Source organism: Arachis ipaensis, chromosome B2, assembly GCF_059453495.1.
Source record: "Arachis ipaensis isolate K30076 ecotype BB chromosome B2, ASM5945349v1, whole genome shotgun sequence".
Classification (NCBI taxonomy): domain Eukaryota; kingdom Viridiplantae; phylum Streptophyta; class Magnoliopsida; order Fabales; family Fabaceae; genus Arachis; species Arachis ipaensis.
In genome coordinates, this window is record NC_142437.1 from 4,419,193 (window position 1) to 4,442,263 (window position 23,071).

A 23,071-nucleotide genomic window follows, 5' to 3' on the forward strand; every position below is an offset into this window, starting at 1 on the left:
TTATAGAAATGATAAAAAAATATTAATTAAAATATTAAAAAAATTAACCACTCTAAATATTAATATTAACTTTTTAACCAAATTAAACACCAATAATATAACAAAGATTAACCACTAAATTTGTGTATCTTAAGTAAATTAATTCTTTCAATAAAAAATATAAATTTTTTACAAGTAAACCATACATAAATATAACAAAATAGATTAATTAGCGCGTGAGCCATAATTAAATGGTTCTACACGTGATAAATTTCGCTAATTTCTACTCTAATTTTTAATACAGTACATATGTCAGATGGGCATGACCAAATTGTTATTGTGAAGGGTTATTAATTTTTGATTAATGAAAAATTAGATTTTTTTTTTTATATATGTTTGTTATATAACAGCAAATTTGTGCTTATAAACATACAATCGGATTCCTATGTCTAAATATAGTTTTAGCATTATTTATCAACTATATTATTTAAAAGATTAACATAAATATCATATATGTTAATGGAGGAATATTTGGTCCGCGCAGGTTTTATACTAGTTGTAATAATGACCATACATAAAAAATCTAAAAAAAAATCTATCCGTATAACTCACTTCTCATCTCTCTGTCCATTATTGCTCACTTCTTCAATAAATTCGTTGCTCATCCACTAATACAAGAGAGTCCAAGCAAGCAATAACCAAAATTTTCACTACTTGAAGGTTTTTTTCTTATTTCTTATTTTTTTTGAGTTTACTCAGCTCAATGTGTAGTTCTCAAATGCAACAAGTTTCTAATAATAAATTTTTTTCTTTTTTAGCTGCAAAATATATAAGCTGTTGTTTGATGTTCTTTGGCTTTAATCACACTTCAGCAACGTCAGGAGGTATGATATATTGATTAGTCTTCAAAACAAGAATTTAGATCTGAATTTTTTATTCTAGTTTCTAATTTTCAGTCTTACTTCATATGTAAGGATTTAGATCTGACCTTCTCGTGCGGCTTCTTTTGTTATATTTCAATTTCCACCATTTATTTAATTGTTTTAAAAGTAATGAAAATTAAGTACTAAAAAATAAATTAATAATATCAATAATGGTAGACTTATACTAAATCATGAAGGAAAAAAAACATAATATCGTAAATTTTCTAAATGTGCAATTTAATCTCCTGGAGTTGTTAAGATGTTCAAAAAAAATTAGTCTGTGTTTTCTAAACTATTGTTCTGATAATTGAAATCAGTCTGATTAATCAAGACCGATCCTCGAATCAATTCAGCCAAGATAAAAATTGATCGGCAATGAACTGATAAAGAACAAAAAAAAAGGGTCAAACAATCGATTAATCTGTCAAATCAATTTGGTTTTTAGCGATTAACGGTTTAAAAATAATAAAACATAAAAAATTATTTTATTAAATTCGATTCCACATAATTTAAATTCAATTGAATTTTTAAATCTCTAACTTATTCGATTATTGGTTTGGCTTTCAAAACTTTTGTTTCAAACTGTCCCTTTACATATATGTTTCATCAACTATATTAGATGTACATTATTTTTTTAAAATAAAAACTCAACACAGTAAAGTGAAGCATTTAGAAAGTTAGAATTATAATACAAATACTAAAAAAAAATCGTAGTTATTTTCGACATTGCCATCAACAATTAGACGGAACAAAGTCAACCCACTCTTTGTAGCTCCTAATCGACTTGGTAATAACTTCCGCAACACCTGTTTCTTGATTCCTGAAAATCCTGGCATTCCTTTCCAACCACGTATTCTAAATGATAGCAAAAAAGTCAATCAGCTAGCTGTTACGCTCATATTTTCTTACAGGAGCTCCTGTCCAACTCTCAAAGTGTTGCTTAATGGTTCTTGGAATAGACCAAGTTTATTATAGGCATCTAACTAGCACACCACACCTGCCATGTGAATTCACAGCCAATGAATAACTGAAAATCATTCTCAGTTTCTTTTTTACATAAAACACAAATTATATCCCTGTGATTAATAATGCTCAATCTAATCAATCTTTTCTTAGTATTGATCCTACCAACTAACACAAACCAGGTGAATAGCTCAACTCTTGGTGGTACTAGTTCTCTCCATATAGATCTAGTGAAACTATAACTCGTAATGTCCTCCGAGAGAGTCTCAGCCTGCAGACCTGCACAAATGAGTTAGTAGAATAAACTCCTAATCTATCAAAGTTCTATAATTCTGTCCTCCCTCTCACTTGTTAACCTGACAGATTGTAAAACTTCATGAAGATGATTAACTAATTCTAACTCCCATTGGAATATTACTCTTCTCCAATAAAAGTTCCATATCCACTCCAACCCATCCCATAACCCACAATCCCCTATTACAGATCCGACTTGGTTTGAAACCGAGAAAAGCCTTGGAAATACATCCTGCAACACACCACATGGTAGCCAATTATCTTCTCAGAAACGAATTCTTCTACCATCTCCTAGCTCTAATGATAACCTTCCGACCATCTTATCTCTCGCTTGTTGTTCTCTTATCTGCAACTGACAAATGTCCTTCCACGGACCCTTTGTTTTAGGAACCGGCTGACAAGAAAGAAGGACACTTGGATTCAAGTCATTGTAGGAGCCACAATTTTCTTCCATAATGGGCAATCCTCATTTGAAAATCGCCACCACCACTTGAACAATAACGCTGTATTCCGGAGCATTGCATCGCCCACGCTCAAACCCCCAAAACGTTTTGGAGCTTGCACAATATCCCACCTCATCGAAGGTACCCCATTCCTTCTGTCTTCATTACTCCACAAGAACCTCCTCTGTAAAAATATCAACTTATCTGCTACTGTTTTGGGTATCTTATATAAGCTAAGGTAATAAACCGGCAGACTATTAAGTACAGATTTAATGAGTATCAGCTTACCAGCTTTATTAATCGTTTTGGCTTTTCACAGATTGAATTTCTCTTCTACTTTGTCTATAATAGATTTTCATGTCTTGACCAATTTCGGATTTGCTCTCAAAGAAATACCAAGATATTTGATTGGCAACATTGTTTTCTTACACCCCAACAAACTACACATCCTTTGTGACCACTCTCGCTCGCAATTAACCGGAATCAAATTAGATTTATCAAAGTTAATACTCAAACCAGACATCATTTCAAAACACCGTAAAAATTACTTATAATTATAAATAGTCTCTTCCTCCGGAGGTAAAATACTGGATAGCACATTTTAAATAGGATAAATTACACATAAACTAAAATTTGAGAGATAAATTATTATCATTATTAATTGCTTCCAGTTTTATATTAACATTTGAATTTGTTGATGAAATTTGGACAGGGATTTGTTTTAATATCTTTGCCCTTTGGTCGAAGGTTAAATTATTGCGAGCAATCAGATAATAAGTTCAGTTATGCTATGAATTTTGAGACTGCTTTTGAAAAGGGATTTTTTTCCGTACACTTGAAAATGATATTGTGTATTTAAATTATCTTTGAAATTTTAGTTACATCAATTATATATTTGAGATTGATAAAACAGCACCACATACATTAGTTTATCTTTTTTGTTAACAATGTATTGACATTAATTGATAATATATATAAATCTTGTGATATATGTTACCTTATGGTTTGATTATATATAACTGTATGATGACAGATTGGTTAATAACACGTGGCATAATGACGGGTCAGTTAATGACATATGATATGATGGCGTAGATGGTTATGCCATCTATAACAATATTATTCATCTACTGACATTTATTATATCATCATTGTAGAAAGGGGTGGCAAGCGGAGAAGTCCGTCCCGTCCCGCCAGAAGTCCGCTCCGTCCCGCCCCACCTAGTGAGGCGGTCCTAGAATCCCACCCCACCCCGCCTAACTGCGGGCTGGCGGGTTAAGCCCGCCAAAGCTCCTCTTTTTTTTTTTTTACTATTAACTACTAAATAATATATATAATTGCACAACCATATTAATAAATTTATAATTTCTAAAGGCATAAAATTTATATTTTTATATTCACAAACATTAAAGTCTTTGTAATTATAAAATATCTAATAAACATAATTATAAACCAAGTTTTTATCCAAAACGTAAGTATAAATATTCTCTCCAAAGCAAAATAAACATAATCCAAAACATAATTATAAATATTGTCTTCAAAGTAACATAAACATAATCCAAAACACTCAATTTTTATCTTCATACTCTTGTAAGTTAGGTTAAGGGAAGTTAGGTTTTGGCAAAAAAATTGCAAAAATACCCCCTCACTAAAAAAAACTAAGCCCGCCCCGCCCCGCCAAAGCCCGCGGTTTAAGCGGTGCGGGTTAGGCGGATTTTTGCTATTTGGTGGTTCCAATTTTTCAACCCGCCCCGCCTTTTTTGGCAGGTTACGCGGGCCGGCCCAGCGGGTTTAAGCCCGTTTGCCACCCCTAATTGCAGATACATTAAATTGATCTCTGAATTTGTACTAAATGACTTATTTTAGCCGCCAATGAGTTATAGCTCAAATGGCATAGTCTCCCTATACTCAATTAAGAGGTTGCGGGTTCGAGTCTTCTATCTTTGGTAAAAAAAAAAAAGACTTATTTTAGTCCATAAAATTAAATGTCGTACATCAAATTAGTCTTTTCATAATTTTTTTATTTTTTTATAAATTTAAAATTCTTAATATATTTAAATGCACTAATTTTAATTCTTTAATTTTTCATAAGTTATTTAAATACAAGTATTTTTATAGAAGATAAATGTTAGAGAATCATTAGAATTTATTGTTTTGGTTATTACTTTTAGTTATCAACCTCCTTTATTCCACACTGTACTTTTAAACATTAATAGCTAATTATTGACCAAGATAATAAATTCTAATGATCCTCTATCATTCTTCTTTATAAATTTCAAAATTTACTTTTAACCATACACATTTTATTCATAATAATTTAATATCAATAAATTTTGTAATATAAAATTATGTAATATAAAATTATGTTATTAATAAAAGAGCTATATTGATTGATTGAGTATAAAATATATTTTTTATTTTAGTCTAAAAATGTGTATTTTATAAGAATTGAAAAAATAAAAAATATTTATTTTAATTCTTAATTTCTTATGAAAAACACACATATATTTAGACGAAAATAAAAAATGTGTGTTAATCAATCATATCATTCATTTATTTAAATAATATCTTTATATATTACAAAATTTATGTGTATTAAATTATTATAAAAAAATTTAGATAACTAAAACTAAAATCTTAAAAATATTTTATAAAAGTTTTTGTATTTAAAAAATATATGAAAAATATTATTAAAATTAATCCATTCAAAGATATTGAGAATTTTAAATTTATAAAAAAAACTCATGAAGAGATGGTACAGAATATTTAATTTTAGAGACTAAAATAATTCACTTAGCATAAAGTCAAGGATCAATTTAATTTGTGCATCCGCAATGATGATGACATAGCGAATGATACATGAACGAATAGTATTGTTACACGTGACATAAGCTAACACATGAACAAATAATATTGTAACACGTAGTATAACCGTCCACATTAAGATACCACGTGTCATTAACCAACCTGTTATTATATTATTACACGTGACCATATATATTATGATATGATATGTGTCATTAATATTCTATGTGAATGCGATGTTAATAAAAAACGGATCAAGAATTAATATAATGCACTCTTATCAATTTTAGAGACCTAATTGGTGTAATTAAAATTTTAAAGATGATTTTAATGTATGATACTAATTTCAAGGACCATTTTAAGTATTTATTAAAATATCTATTATTTTGTTTTAGATTCGAAAAAATTTAAAACAAAAAGGTTTGAACTATGCTTTTGGGATGATATCTTTTTTGGATGAATTCGTTACTTATACACTGCTATTCAACCAAAATGTCTAAGCAAACTTCAGGCTTTGATAATTTGAAAACTTGATAGTTTGTTTTATATACATATATATAAAATTCTCTGGTGGTATTAATTTAGATGGCTAAAAATGACCATATGTTAATTGACAAATAATCTTACAACAAATGATATGTATGGTAATCAATATACTGTTAATGCTGGTTGATTGAAAAGTGTATTAAAAGACAGTATGGTAAATAGTAATTTTATTCGAGGCCTGTTTTCTCCAATTTATTTCAACGGCACACGTTAAAATACTTTTTTTTTTAAAGCAAATTTTAAATTTAAAGATTGTCATTTACCACATTCCCCTTTTAACATATTTTTCAATCAACCAGCATTTAAAGATTGTCAGTCAATACATGGTCATTCTTAGCCATCCAAAACAATGCTATCAGAAAACCCACCACACATATATGTATATATATATTTTCTTGGCCTCTAACATTACTTTTTATCACCATAAGGTTCCACTCATTGATTCTTCAATGTCTGAAGTTGTTTCTGGTGTGGCATCAACACTCTTGGCCAATTTAGCAACAAAATCATTCCAAGAGATTACTCTGGCATGTGGTCTTAAAGATGATGTAAAAAAGTTTGAAAGTTCTTTGAGAACCATCAATGCATATCTCATAGATGCTGAGAACAAGCAAGCAATAAACCGCAGTATAGATGAGTGGTTGAAGCAACTCAGAGAGGCATTTGATGATGCTGGTGACATATTAGATGAAATAGAGTATGAAGCAAAACTTAATGAAGTGGTCAAAATGTATGGAAGCACTAGCACGGAGGTTCGCCGATTCTTCTCATACACAAGTAATCCACTTGCATTTCGCATCAGGATGGCCCACAAAATCAAAGATATGAAACAGAAAATGGATGAAAAAATAAGAGAAGGGAGAAAGTTGGGTATAGTTGAACATGTCAACACTCCAGCTATGGAGCACAATTTACCATGGCGAGAAACTGCTTCTTCATTGTCTTTCCGTGTGTGTGGTAGACGTGAAGAAAAAGAAAAGATTATAAATTCATTGATGACACAAAAATCACAAGCTAATGGTATTGATGTGATCTCAGTTGTTGGGATTGGAGGTTTGGGAAAGACTACACTTGCACAGATGGTTTACAATGATACCCAAGTGAATGAGCATTTCGATACATTAATGTGGGTTTGTGTTTCTGATGATTTTGATGTGAAGAAGCTAATACAAAGAATCATTCATGCGGCCTCAAAGAGAGAGAATGTGGTGGATGCAAATTCTAGTTTGGAATATATGATATCTCTTCTCAATCAAACGTTACATGGTAAGAAATTCTTACTCGTGTTAGACGATGTTTGGAATGAAAACCACAACAAATGGGATGAATTGAGAAATCACTTGTTAGAAGTAGGTGGTGACAAAGGCAGCAAAATTCTAGTGACCACTCGTAGTAGAAAAGTTGCTGACATTGTGGGGAGTAATCTTGTAATGAAATTAGAAGGACTTCCTGAGAATGAATGTTGGCGGCTCTTTGCAAAATGTGCATTCCAAGAAGAGAAGGACGAAGAGAAGTACCCAAGGCTAAAGCAAATTGGGGAGCAAATTGTTAAAAGATGCAAAGGAGTACCCTTGGCTATAACAACTTTGGGTTGCTTGCTTAGATCAAAATGCCATGATGAAAATGAGTGGAGAAAAATAAGGGATAGTGAGGTGTGGAATCTCGATCAAGAAGAAACTGACATTTTGCCATCACTCAAATTGAGTTACAATCACTTGCCACCACAACTAAAGCAATGTTTTTCATACTGCTCTTGTTTTCCAAAAGATTATGAATATGTGGCTATTGAGTTGATTATGTTGTGGATGGCTCATGGACTCCTCCAACCTACACGCGAAGAGGAAGATGCAGAAGATATTGGAGAGTTATATATTAAAAAGCTTGTTTCAACATCTTTACTTCAAATTGATGAAGAAGATTCTTTCTACTTTCCCAAGATTCGAAATTCGATGGCATTTAAAAATCTCAAAATGCATGATCTTGTACATGATCTTGCAAAATTAACAATGAAAGAGTCAAGCAGAACAAGAACCGTTGTGCAAGAGGGGCAACAAGAAGCATCGATAGAATGGACCTCCGACAAGTTCAACTATCTGAGAGTGTTGCACCTAACAAAAGATACGGAATTGAGCTCGTTTCCTGATGATTGCTTTGCCAGAATGAAGAAGCACTTGAGATATCTCTATCTTGGAAATTGTGCTAGTTTGAAAAAGCTAACTGATTCCATTTGTAAGCTGCAAAGTTTGCAGAGTTTGCGCCTTTATTGTGACAGCCTTGAAGAACTTCCCAAAAACATGAACAAACTCATCTATCTACAATATTTGCTTTTGGCGGATATCAAAATTACAAGTTTGTCTTCAATGAATATAGGGCGCTTCCAACAACTCAAATTCTTGTATCTTTTCAAATGTTCAAGGTTAGTGTACGTACCAAGTGCTGTTGGTCGCTTGACTACTTTAAAGAAGCTGGTCTTTCTTTTTTGTAATAAGCTGGTGTATTTTGAGGATGAAGAGGAAGAAGGAAAGCAACATGTGTTGGTAAATAATTTAAACCTTCAATTATTCTCAATCACTGGATCAAATAACCTGGATGCTTTACCAAAATGGCTTGAAAGAGCTACTAAATTGCAATATTTGAGTATAAGCATGTCAGGGATAAAATCATTGCCCACAAGGTTGCCGATGACCTCCCTTGAAGAACTTGATATCTATTGGTGTAAAGAATTGTCATCTCTTCCCAACATGGATCAAACTCATAATCTTCAATATTTACAGATATCTTATTGTCCCAAATTATATGTAAGGTACAATAAGGAGACAGGTTCAGATTGGCCCAAAATTGCTCATATTCCATATTGCAAGGTTAGTTCAAATAATCTATCTCATAATATTACAAATCTAACCATACTGGTTTATTATTATTATTATTTCAATTTTTGCATGAATAATTAATTGTTCGAATTTTAATTAACCAGTTAGAGTTATATCTTACTCTCCCTATAATTAATTCTAGAACTTTTTAAATTGACAATCTAATTTTCTTTCTAAATAATTGTGTATAATTTATATATAAAAGGTATGGTAGAGTGAACTAATTAGTCCTTATAATATGGAATACTTCCAAATTTTGAAAATGCAATATAATATAGGTTATAAATTTATACTTTCAACTTGAGTCATATCCTAGCCATGTTTCATTTTAATTTTAAGAAAATAATGATATTAAGATATTAAAATCAAAATTTTTATTAAATGAAATAAAATTCCTTCTGTTACTCTGTTGTAAAAATTTTCCAAAGTTAGTTAATCATTGCTTTTAGTTATTAATTATCCAAATGTACATTACCTTTAATTATTTAAAGCCCGTGCAATATTCGCCGATAAAAATGAGCTCCACCAATTAACTATGTTTGTCTTTAAATTTTCACGGCTTAGCGACACAATTATTAGTCGTCAATTCATTTTAAATGTCTAATAAGCAGAGTTTTTTTTTTTTGTTCAAGTTAGAAATAGTGAAGAAGAAGAAAGCAGTTCTTGTCAATTGTTTGAATTTCTTTTTAATAATCTTTCTAAATAAATACATGAAATCGATTAACATTATTATGCCTGCAGCACATGTCTTGAATTTTAGTTATGAATCTACTAATAATGGTAACTCTTTTAATTACTACGTATTATGAATTATTGTATTGAAAACCGCAATAAGCTAATTATTATATGAAATACAAAGAATGAATAACTCTTAATCATTTGAATATTGAGTATACATTATTTAAAATGAGCACAAAATTTTATTATTATTGTGATTATAGGAGTTGATGCATGAATCTTTATTTTTGGATAGTGAAATACTTTTTTATTGTCAATTGACAGAAAATGGTTGAATTAAAGCTAAAGTTATTTTAATTTCATAATTTAATGATTTTTAACTATCAAGTGACACGTAAAGTTGATGGGCCTAATGGTTGTGTTCTCATAATTGTTTTGTTTGGCAACTCAGATCTTGGCACCTCTGATCTTACCTTTTGACTATCTTGGGAGATCATGAGGAGGAGCTTTTGACCATCTTGGGCCGCCTCGACGTTCAAGAGAACATAAGATGAGTAGACACCACATCTAACTCAAAATCTTAAGGTGTTAAGTTAATGAGTCTCTCATTTTATAAACTCTTCACTCTTCCTTATTTTCTTTAATGTGAGACTAACTTCATGCACTTCTCACACTTGCAACACTAACTGTCTTTAGCTACAACTACTTTATAAATGCTTTAATTTGTGTGGTTCGATTGCTTTTGTATGTCCCATTTTCTTTTAAAACTGAAAGAAAGCTATGTAGCTGGTCACCTCAAACTTTTGGGTGTTGAGTTTAAAGTAGTTTGAATATGTCAAGGTTTTAATTGTTCTACATTTCTATCTATTTTATTCAATTTTTAATTCGGTGTTACAGCTAAAATTTCTAATCACATTTGATTATGCAAACAAATTTTACATTCAAGCATGCATTTTATTTCATTCATCCTTATTACAATTATAAAATGGTTAAATAAATGACTTCTATAAAATACATGATATTTTGCTTTAGTTCTTGTAATTACTTTTCTTTTGATTCACTAAAACTTAATAGGAGTTTTTGGATTTTTTCAATGAACGACAAACAACAAAACCACAAAATATATATATGACCACAATAACATCTGATCTAGGCTTAATAAAATCTATTAACCTTTTAGTAGCTTGGAAATTAGAGACTTAAAAAATATGGCAAAGAATAATTAAAATAACAAAGGATTATTGAAATCCTGTTAATTAATATTAGTATATTTGTTAATTCAATTATATATATTAGATGTATATAAAAATTAACTACTAAAAATTAGTCTCTAATATAAAATATATATTAAAATACACAATAATGAGAATACACATTAAAAATAAATTAAACTATATATATACCTATACAAAAATATATAATGACTGATTTTAGTATACAAATTAAATAATAATTTTGTTGTTAACTAGAAGACATTGGAGAGTTGTATGTTAATAAGCTGGTTTCGCTTCTTTGCTTTAAATTGATGCTTCTTCGGTTCTTCTTACTCCTTGAATTTGAAAAATTCAATATTTAAAAGACTCAAAATGCATGATGTTGTACATGAACTTGCAAAATTAACAATGAAGGAGTAATTGGCCTCTGACAAATTCAACTATCTAAAAGTTTTCAAGTACTTGATATTAATGAATCATTCAAGTTGAAAGCTTTAACTAACTGTATAACACCCTAATTATCCTAAATCTTATCTCATGCCATAAAGTATAGGTTAATAAAAGGTTAAGATAATCCTAAAGCTTATATATATATATAAAGGAATGATAATTCTAGAAGTCCGATGAAGAAATAAACTTAAAAACAGAGTTACAAAAACGCAAAACGTTTACACAAAACTACAAACTTAAGGCACAAGATAAAGGTACAAGATAACAAAAATATAAGTATATAAAAGAATACTATATTCATAAGGGACAAGTCGCAGCCCGCAAAGTTTAAGCCGACTAGTATATACAGACATACAGAATATTGAAAGATAAAACAGCATATACAAAATATCTCTTTCAAAGTATGCCTCTAAGACAAAATATAAATACAAAAGTGAGAGAACTAATCAAAAAAACCAAAAGACTCAAAAATGAGATAAAGATCCTCCGTTCTGTCACCATCACGCAACTCACCGAGGTGGGTTGCGACCTGCATCTGAAAAATAACAACAAAGTATGAAATGAGAACCGAAGGTTCTCAGTATTATAACAGTGCCCAATGATGTAAGATATAAGACCCCGGGATGCCATAGGCAATTCTAGAGTTTCATATCAATCATGAGATTCAACTTAAAGCATACTAAAATTAAAACCATTTCTTTTAAAAACCATAATGAAATAAGGGAGTTTAACTTAGTGAATTTTTAATCTAGCAGTTTTTCACTGTCCCACAGCTTTCGCCAGCCTAACCGCCATGCGATCCCATCACCACCGCCTTCCGAACCTCCTCAATCCCAACAGAAAACATAAGTAATAACAATACAAGTAAAACACAAGTATAGCATGTATATCAAGAAATTCAAGAAGCAAATAATCATGTTATACAATTAGGCAAGCAATTCAAGTCGGCAAAATGTAACGACCCAATCCCTAGTAAGTCATGATCATACTAGAAATCAAGTGTCAACAACTTGTTCACATGAAACCTTTACTATGTATTATTAAGCCTGTAATCGGGTTAGCGTACTATCGAATTTTGGATAAACTTTTATAAGAAAACTTGCAAGAACAACTAATTAAACATACACAAGCATAAGCATACAGGTACTGTCGTACATATAAGTATATATATATATATATATATCCTGAGTTAGCATACAACCCTTCAGAAAATACTACTATGTACAACCCAACACTCTGGGCCCTGGTCCATATAGAAAACCCCTAAACTGGCACCCGAACTAGCCTAGTCCACTATATACACCCTACTCTCTCAGTGAGTCTGACCAAAAGTGAGAGATTAACACAAAGGCTAGACTAACACAAAAAAAAAAAACTATCAAAAGGCCCAACCGCAGCTCCCAGGACTCAGCTGTCATCGTCAGAAGAGATCACAACCACATCAGAACACTCCTCAGGATCCTCGCCGTATATATAGGGAGGGTCCATCTCGTAGAATATAACTCCGGTCTCCATCTGAAGGGGAGGAAGAGAAGGGGTAAGAACTGGGGGGTTCTTAGTAGGGTCGAGGGTGGTTAGTTTAGTCAGGATTACCACAGTTCAAGTAATTCACAACGAAATATCTAGTCACCACAATTCAGAATAACATTAAGGAATGTATAAACACAAGAAGACAATCACAAACAATTTCACAATGTCAAGTAAAATACAAATGCGCAACAAGAATGATGTATGTCTATTCCTAACGCAGGCCATGAGCTCATGTGTCGGTTGCCTACCCGCTCCCGACATTACCCGGGCACAAGTCCCAGATATGGTTTTCCAGATGCATCAGTGTGCTTATAAGTCGTACGGCCAGGCCGCATCAGTGTGACTTTAAGTCGTACGGCTAGGCCGCATCAGTGTGACTTTCCAAATCAATAAGCGTACATCTGGAAAACAGTTCTCAGTGTGTGGGCGTCCCCACTTTACATTTGGCACTAAGGCCCAAACAATGTCACATCTGCTCTCCTGTGGCAGTAATTTTGAATAAAAGCTCAAAGTAGCATTTTCCTTTCAAAACTTAGTTTATAACGGTAAGCATAACCTCAGTATTTTATAAAAATATAATGACATCCCTTAAAATAAAATTTCCAAACGGATATCTTGTCCTTCAACGAGACTGAAAACCTGTTTTATTTTTATCAAAATATTATCTTAAAAATTGATCCATTCCCAAGCTGACTAAACACAACCTCATCAAAATATCAATATACCAACAAAATTCAACAGGAAATGCAATCAAATTTCAATAACACTCAATCCAAACATCAATTTACTTTCAAATATCATTTAGTCGGTGAAAATTTATCAAAACCCTACCTTCGTACGTAATCGAAATACTCGAAACTTTAGAGAAACTTTCTGACCGTGCTGCTGAAGGGAAAAACGTCCGGAATCCTCCGTGCCTCCTAGAACTCCAGGTGGCCAAGCTCAAGGGGTAGGGGAGCTACGTCACCGTCGATTTCCACCGGACAAAAGTAACACCAACACGTAGAGGAGGAAGATACGAACACTTTTACCGGATTAGATTTTTTATTGGAGTTACAAATCGTAAGAAATCGAACTCAGAAGAGGTAAGGTTCCATGGTTTCTGATTCCTCTCACTCACGGCTTACTCTCTCTTTTTCTTTCAAAGTTGGTTCGGTGATGCATGAAGGAAAAGGAAGTATGATTAGTGATGAGGGTGATTAAAAATGATTTGTGGTAATAAGGTTTATTAGGTGTCATTGGTTATTAAATGAATGTAACAGGTGTCATGGTTGCATAGATATATGTATACACATAAGCCACGACCTTTATTTCTCTTTTTCTTTCTAAAGGGTTCGGCTATAATGAATAAAAGTAATAAAAGAAAATGATGCTAATGAATAATAGTTTGTAGTGTAAAAGTATTATTAGGTGTCATGAGCATATATAAGTATAATAGCATGCAAGCCACGTTCTTTTCTTTCTTAGTCCCTTAATGACATTAGTTATATATATATACACATACTTGTAAATGAGCCACATTTGGCTTTTCTTTATACATATTTTCTTAATGGCTTCGGCCAAAAGAAAGAAGTAACTAATAATAATAATAATAACTATAAAAGATTAACTTAATTTTTGCCTATCAAAATAGTTTTTAATAAATAGTTCAAACTAATAGAATAATTTATATTTAAATTAAATTTCGATAATCATAAAATTTTATTTAATTATCTTTGTTAAAAAAAATAGATTTCTTAAAAACAAAATCTCAATATAATATGATAACTTATAAATAACTAATTATTTAATTTTCAAAAAAAACCGAGATGTTATATCCTACCCACCTTACAAAAATTTTCGTCCTCGAAAATTGCTATAAACGAAAATTTTCGTCCTAAAAGGAAATTTTGCCCTCAACTTCCTTTACCTGTAAGCAGGTGCGAGTAAACAGTTCTTATCTTATTTTCTAATCCTCAGGTATGTCGTGTGTCCTCATCTCGTCTCAACTTACGTATAGCAGTTAAAGAAATACAAGAATGTGACGCACCAAAAACATAAAGTGCAGTTAAGGAGCGAGTCTTAGCACAATACTGACCTTGGGTCAGGGAGTCCGAGTACGAGCATCTTCAGTCATCATTATAAATACTCTTTCCGGCTGCTGAGATTTAGCTGAATCTTGAGCAATCTTCTTCTCACAATTCCTCGCTATGTGTCCAGGCATACCACAAAAATAACAAACGCTCGAACCCAATCGACATGGATTCCCACCATGGTTCTTCCCACACTGATTACAAACAAGGTTTGTTAATGCTGGCTGTGGTCGCTTTCCAGTATCTCGTCCTTGCCTATCAATATTGTCACGAGCAGGAAGATTACTAACTTGTTGATTCCCATAAGGAAGTGTCCTATTCATCTTAAAGTTCCTTCCCTGAGGGGCTATATACCGATTAAAATTTTTCGGAGGTAATTCTTGACGACTCATCTTTACTGCCGCCACCTTCTTGGTGCAGTCTTCCACCAACTGACTCCTATTGACAAGCTCTGCAAAGTTTCGTATTTGCAGTGGTACCAAGGAGTGCATTAGTTCTTCGCAGAGTCCTCCTTCGTACTTCAAACACTTCCATTCCTCAAAATCATCTGGGTTTCCCTGACAGATCTTAGAGAATCGGCACAAATCCTCAAATTTCTGAGTATACTCTGCTACTGACATATTCTCCTGCGTCAACTGCATTAGTTCCATTTCTTTGGCATCACGAACAGTTCTAGGGAAGTACTTTTTGTAAAATTCCTCCTTAAAAGTATCCCAGTCAATCTCTTCCACCACCTGCCTTAACAAGCGTTGCACTCCATGCCACCAGTGTTCAGCTTCTCCCTCCAGCATATAGGTCGCAAATTCCACGTACTGTCTTTCTGGTACATGTTGCGCTCGCAATGACCTCTCAATACCACGGAACCAATTGTCAGCTTCAGTTGCAACAAGTGTCCCCTTAAACTTGGGCGGATTTACCTTCAGAAAGGTTGCTAGTGTCATAGGGTTATCGTGGTTTCCGACACCTTCATTATCATTACCGTCTCCACCACGCTCACCATTGCGTCCTCCGTTACGATCTCCGTTCCTCTCCCCTAAACGGTCAATTGCTCGCGTAGTAGCAGTTGTCGTTTCACGCACAGCCTCAGCCATGGTGTTCATTGCAGCTATAAAAGCATCTGCACCCCTCGTCGGTTCCTCTGCATGGTTCGCACCACGCCTACCACGTCCTCGTCCCCGTGCAGCCATCAAGATTCTGTGCACACCCAACATGTAATATTAAGGTGATCAGTCTTAACATTTCAGGCAAAGTGTGAATAGTCTCTAAAATGGAAACACAGTGACAATCATGCAATTCATATCACAACGATATCCTATGTGCATGAGACACAACTCAGAGAATGCAATGAAGCATGATTCAGTCCATATCCCCAGGCTTTAATAGGAACGAACTGCTCTGATACCAAGTTGTAACGACCCAATCCCTAGTAAGTCATGATCATACTAGAAATCAAGTGTCACCAACTTGTTCACATGAAACCTTTACTATGTATTATTAAGCCTGTAATCGGGTTAGCGTACTATCGAGTTTTGGATAAACTTTTATAAGAAAACTTGCAAGAACAACTAATTAAACATACACAAGCATAAGCATACAGGTACTGTCGTACATATAAGTGTATATATATATATATCCTGAGTTAGCATACAACCCTTCAGAAAATACTACTATGTACAACCCAACACTCCGGGCTCTGGTCCATATAGAAAACCCCTAAACTGGCACCCGAACTAGCCTAGTCCACTATATACACCCTACTCTCTCAGTGAGTCTGACCAAAAGTGAGAGATTAACACAAAGGCTAGACTAACACAAAAAAAAAAAAAAAACTATCAAAAGGCCCAACCGCAGCTCCCAGGACTCAGCTGTCATCGTCAGAAGAGATCACAACCACATCAGAACACTCCTCAGGATCCTCGTATATATAGGGAGGGTCCATCTCGTAGAATATAACTCCGGTCTCCATCTGAAGGGGAGGAAGAGAAGGGGTATGAACTGGGGGGTTCTTAGTAGGGTCGAGGGTGGTTAGTTTAGTCAGGATTACCACAGTTCAAGTAATTCACAACGAAATATCTAGTCACCACAATTCAGAATAACATTAAGGAATGTATAAACACAAGAAGACAATCACAAACAATTTCACAATGTCAAGTAAAATGCAAATGCGCAACAAGAATGATGTATGTCTATTCCTAACGCAGGCCATGAGCTCATGTGTCGGTTGCCTACCCGCTCCCGACATTACCCGGGTACAAGTCCCAGATATGGTTTTCCAGATGCATCAGTGTGCTTATAAGTCGTACGGCCAGGCCGCATCAGTGTGACTTTAAGTCGTACGGCTAGGCCGCATCAGTGTGACTTTCTAAATCAATAAGCGTACATCTGGAAAACAGTTCTCAGTGTGTGGGCGTCCCCACTTTACATTTGGCACTAAGGCCCAAACAATGTCACATCTGCTCTCCTGTGGCAGTAATTTTGAATAAAAGCTCAAAGTATCATTTTCCTTTCAAAACTTAGTTTATAATAGTAAGCATAACCTCAGTCTTTTATAAAAATATAATGACTTCCCTTAAAATAAAATTTCCAAACGGATATCTTGTCCTTCAACGAGACTGAAAACCTGTTTTATTTTTATCAAAATATTAGCTTAAAAATTGATCCATTCCCAAGCTGACTAAACACAACCTCATCAAAATATCAATATACCAACAAAATTCAACAGGAAATGCAATCAAATTTCAATAACACTCAATCCAAACATCAATTTACTTTCAAATATCATTTAGTCGGTGAAAATTTATCAAAACCCTACCTTCGTACGTAATCGAAATACTCGAAACTTTAGAGAAACTTTCTGACCATGCTGCTGAAGGGAAAAACGTCCGGAATCCTCCGTGCCTCCTAGAACTCCAGGTGGCCAAGCTCAAGGGGTAGGGGAGCTACGTCACCGTCGATTTCCACCGGACAAAAGTAACACCAACACGTAGAGGAGGAAGATACAAACACTTTTACCGGATTAGATTTTTTATTGGAGTTACAAATCGTAAGAAATCGAACTCAGAAGAGGTAAGGTTCCATGGTTTCTGATTCCTCTCACTCACGGCTTACTCTCTCTTTTTCTTTCAAAGTTGGTTCGGTGATGCATGAAGGAAAAGGAAGTATGATTAGTGATGAGGGTGATTAAACAGGATTTGTGGTAATAAGGTTTATTAGGTGTCATTGGTTATTAAATGAATGTAACAGGTGTCATGGTTGCATAGATATATGTATACACATAAGCCACGACCTTTATTTCTCTTTTTCTTTCTAAAGGGTTCGGCTATAATGAATAAAAGTAATAAAAGAAAATGATGCTAATGAATAATAGTTTGTAGTGTAAAAGTATTATTAGGTGTCATGAGCATATATAAGTATAATAGCATGCAAGCCACGTTCTTTTCTTTCTTAGTCCCTTAATGACATTAGTTATATATATATACACATACTTGTAAATGAGCCACATTTGGCTTTTCTTTATACATATTTTCTTAATGGCTTCGGCCAAAAGAAAGAAGTAACTAATAATAATAATAATAAGGGATAAGTACGATTTTGGTCCCTCACGTTGAGGGTCAGAATCGAACCCGTCCCCGATGTATATTTTGATTTAAAATCGTCCTTAAAGTCGCATTTAAATTTAAAATCGTGCTTTCTAATAAATTTTTTTAATTTATTCCTAAACTACCCCTAAAATAAAAAAATTATAAAATTATAAAAAAAAATAAAACGCGTACGGGAGGGGGGGAAGGGTTTACGAAGGGAGAGGGGGAAAGGGGGAAGGGGGAAAAGGGGAAGGGGGAGGGGGGACGGCGGGGGGGATGGCGCCGGCGGCAAAGAGAGGGAGGAGGGGAAGTGGAAGAAGCCGGAGAAGAAGCGGGTTCAGGGTGGGAGGAAGGGGAGAGGAAAGGGGAGAGGGGGAGGAGGACGGCGGTGGCGAAGGGGGAAGGGGGAAGAACGCGGGGTGGGGAATGGGGTGGGGGGAAGGGGAGAGGGGGAGGACGGCGGCGGCGAAGGGGAAGAACATTGGAGTCCGCCTGCCGCCTCGCCTCGCCGCCTCATGTCGCCGCCTCCGCCTCGCTTCTGCCGCCTCCGCCTCACGCCTTGTTTCTGCTTTCTTGTTTTCTGTTTTTGTTTGTTTCTGTTTCTGTTTGGTGGTGGTGGTGGTTGGTGGTGGTTGTGGTTGTGGTTGTGGTGTTGTTTCCTGTTTCTTGGTGGTGGTGGTGGTGGTGGTGGTTGGTGGTTGGTGGTGGTTGTGGTTGTGGTTGTGAGGGTGGGGGTGGATGGTGGTGGGAGGGGGAGACCGGGGGGTGGGGGAGGGGGGAAGGGGAGACCGAGGGTGGGATGGGGGTGGGGGTGGCAGGAAGGGGAGACGGGGAGGTGGAGGGGGGAAGGGGAGACCGGGGGTGGAGTGGGGATGGGGGTGGGGGAGAGGGGAAGGGGAGGAGGAGGGCAAGGGGAGACCGGGGGTGGGGTTGGGGGTGGGGGAGGGGAGAGGGAGGCGGGAAGGGGAGACCGGGTGGGGGAAGGGTATTTTTGTCCAAAAAAATAAAAAGAACGATTTTAATACGAAAAAAACACGTTAAGGACGATTTTAAATCAAAATATACATCGGGGACGGGTTCGATTCTGACCCTCAACGTGAGGGACCAAAATCGTACTTATCCCTAATAATAACTATAAAAGATTAACTTAATTTTTGCCTATCAAAATAGTTTTTAATAAATAGTTCAAACTAATAGAATAAGTTATATTTAAATTAAATTTCGATAATCATAAAATTTTATTTAATTATCTTTGTTAAAAAAAATAGATTTCTTAAAAACAAAATCTCAATATAATATGATAACTTATAAATAACTAATTATTTAATTTTCAAAAAAAACCGAGATGTTATACAAAACAAGCAAACAGATAGAAAATGCACATGATGAAAACCTGTCCTATTTGGCTGTGATATCACATTGTTGGTTTAACTACCAACCCGACACATCTCCATGGAGATGTCACCCTTCGATCTCAAAATGGGAACCCCCGAGATATCGTACCCAAAACACGGTCCAGGATATAGTGCCTGCACACTCTAGTGATTCCGAAAGGATTCCAAAGGGATGCGAGCGGGATACTCTTTCCACGGACCTCACATCTCAATGTAAGCGGGATTAACCACCGTCTTTACGCCGTTGCCGCGATCTCGACAAACGGGATTAACCACCATCCTTGCCAGGCGCATAGCGTCTCAACAATCTCATTAAAAATTAATACATCAGTGGTTTCAGAAATCGTTTTTTAGTCCTTAGTAATCCACAAATTTCCACAACTCATCTCATTAATCATCCATACAGCACTTCGCTATCTCACTCAACAATTCCGTTCTCAGTACTCCAAAAACCTAAAATTTCGTTTGCTAAATTCATATAGAAATTCACTAAAATAATTCGCTAACTTATCTTTAACGATATTAGAACCTAATTATTAGATAATACTCTAAATCAGCATTTGAAGGAAGTTTGAAAGTAGGAAAATCTTTGAAAACAAAGAGAAATTATTTTTCAGCAAAATAGGGGTCTCGCGTACGCATGCTGTTGAAAAAGGGGTGGTCGCGTACGCAACCTTCTGCTCGCGTACGTGAGATGCCCAACCCAAATGGGTTGCTCGCGTCGCATATTAAAGTTCGCGTACGCAAGAGTTCGTTTTTGAATAGCTCGCATACGCATGCAGTGTCCACGTACGCAAGATGCCTAAGCCGAATGGTTTGGTCGCGTTACGTGCACTGTGTCGCATAAGCATGAAGTGCCTCGCGTACTCGAAATGCCCATCCCGAATAGGTTGGTCGCGTTGCGTGCACCATGTCATGTACACAACCCTCGCCAGATTCAGAAAAATTTTAAAGTTGCAGAATTCAGTTTTTTGCACCAAACTTTAAACAGTCATAACTTTCTCTACAAAAATCTATTTTCATCAAACTTTATATCAATTTAAAGATCTTTAAATGAACTTTTATTTAAGACAAATTTCAACAAATTTAAAAAATAGAAGCTCAAGTTATGATCTCTCAAAATTCACCAAAAACTGATTTTTACCAAAAAGTTAACAAGGTTCTCAACTTCCAAAATTCACAACTAAAACCAAATATCCTACACCTAAAAAAGTTTCAATGAGTCTAAATGATGTCTATATACCTTCTAATTTATTCTACAACCTATTGACATACAATTCTACCAATTTTTTCCAAAAAATTCTCACTTACCTTCCTCAAATTCTCAATTAATCCACACAAGGCATTATATCAACATTTATTAATATCAATAAACTTCACAACCATTATCAACACTCAAAATTATCAATTTCAACCTCTATTTCAACAATCAATAATAACTTCAAAGTTCAACATCATAATTCATCAAAATCAACAACACCATCATACATTATCAAATTCAACAATTTCCAACAATCAATTCAATCCTATCCTATCCTAAAGTCCACTAGTCTAAGTGTCCAGAAATATTATATATTACATAGAGAAAACTAAAATCATACCTTGACCGATTCCCAATATGCACCCAACACCAAATTTGAGTCCAAACAAGCTTCCAATCACCAACAAATCACCAACTTACATTCCAAGCTCCAAATCAACTCCAACAAGTGCAAGAACTTAACTAAAACCATATAAATTACCATAAATCAATATCTAGAGTTTTCAAATATACAAATTCACAAATTACCAATAGCCCAAGTTTAGAGACCACCTAATCAATCAAAACACAAAAATTCACCCAAAATCAAAATCTACGAATTTTTTAGGGCTGCAGGAAGGAGAGAAAATTTCGAAATCTTACCTACACAAGTTAGATATAACTAACGGGCTCGGCGAGAGTTTCGCGTAGCCACTAACGGCACCCGAATCGGAGCACCGTAACTCGAGTTATGGCCACCGAAAATAGAGGATGAATAGTGACACTCTCCCTTTTCTCTCTTCTCACTTGCAGCTGGTGTGGGTTGTGTTTGATGATGAATGAGGCTGAATGGCCTTCACTTAAGTATATATATAAGTTGGGCTTGGGTCCAATCTGTTAGTATTTTTGGCCTGTTTTGGCTCAATTTCGGACCAAACCTTTAAAATTAGTACCCAATTTTCAACTTTAATTATTTTTCTAAGTTTTTCCACAGTTTTTATTATTCTCACCGCAGTACTGGACAGACTTAAGCCAGTACTACCGGCCAATTTACCGGTACGTATTTTTACGTAATTTTTCATAAAAAATTACATTTTTCAACTCAAAAAAAATCTACTAAGTCCAAATATCATATTTATATTTTCTAATTAATATTTTAAATTTTTTAATCTTATTTTAGACAATTAAATTAATTAATTAAATGGTTAATTATTCGCAGTTCTTACAGATTCGCTTTACAAAACTACTAAATTGTACTATTTGAGAATATGGAGAGGAAGAATGGAATCATTTCCCACATGCTTTCCAAGTGATTCTCTTGAAGAGCTTCGTATTATTTCTTGTAGTACATGGATCAATTCCATAATCTTCAACTTTTAGAGATAGATGATTGTCCTATACTAAGTGCAAGGTATAACAAGAAGACAGGTCTAGATTTGAAAAAAATTGCTCATATCCCACATTGCAATGTTAGTTTATTCAATTTCTAATGCTTTATTCATATTTGCATGAAAATTTTTAATAAAAATTAAGTAAATAGTTAAATTTATCTTTAAAAAAATTATTTATTTTTTAAATTAGTCTCTAAAATTTTTTTTAATTAAATTTATCCTTCACAAATTTTAAATTTCGAAAGCTTTATTCATATTTAATGTGTCACATTAATTAGCAAATTTTGACGCCATCAGAAATGAAAACGACGAAAAGATTAATGTACGTAATTTAAAATTTTTGAAGAACAAATTTAATTTAAAAAATATTTCAAAAACCTATTTAGAGAACGAATGATTTTTCAGACTCCTATTAGTATTTACTCTTTGAAAATCCTTACCTACATGCACTTACTTGTTTGTAGCTATATTTATTATTTCATATATCATCTCTAGTAGTTAGTAGTGTACCCTTGAATTTTTGCAGATTGATGGGCAAGACCAAAATGATGAAGATGAAGATTAAGATGGAGGAGATGCATGCAATAAAGATCAAATATGAAGAGAAGAAAGGGAAATAAAAGCATTATCTTTATGTGTGTAATGTCTTTGTCTAATGATTCTGTTTTAATTGCTTTGTTTTGAGTACAATTCATAGT

General features: G+C 34.3%; 1 protein-coding gene across 7 annotated transcripts; it reads left to right on the forward strand.

The window, feature by feature from the left end:
* The first annotated feature begins 544 nt into the window (after window positions 1-544).
* LOC107623461 (putative disease resistance protein RGA3) lies at window positions 545-23,041 on the forward strand. 7 transcript variants are annotated; one of them, XM_088504705.1, is made up of 5 exons: window positions 546-699; window positions 798-863; window positions 2,547-2,743; window positions 6,382-8,814; window positions 9,953-10,434. In XM_088504705.1, the coding sequence occupies exons 4-5, from the start codon at window positions 6,403-6,405 to the stop codon at window positions 9,998-10,000; spliced, it is 2,460 nt and encodes an 819-aa protein (XP_088360831.1). In that variant the 5' UTR covers window positions 546-699; window positions 798-863; window positions 2,547-2,743; window positions 6,382-6,402; the 3' UTR covers window positions 10,001-10,434. The 7 variants fall into 7 exon arrangements, 6 of the variants coding, with proteins under 6 accessions (XP_088360827.1, XP_088360829.1, XP_088360831.1 ...); XR_015905113.1 differs by lacking the exon at window positions 2,547-2,743 and having other exon boundaries at window positions 545-699; window positions 6,382-9,006; window positions 10,342-10,434; XM_088504701.1 differs by lacking the exons at window positions 2,547-2,743; window positions 9,953-10,434 and adding an exon at window positions 22,913-23,041 and having other exon boundaries at window positions 545-699; window positions 6,382-8,890.
* Window positions 23,042-23,071: the final 30 nt, after the last annotated feature.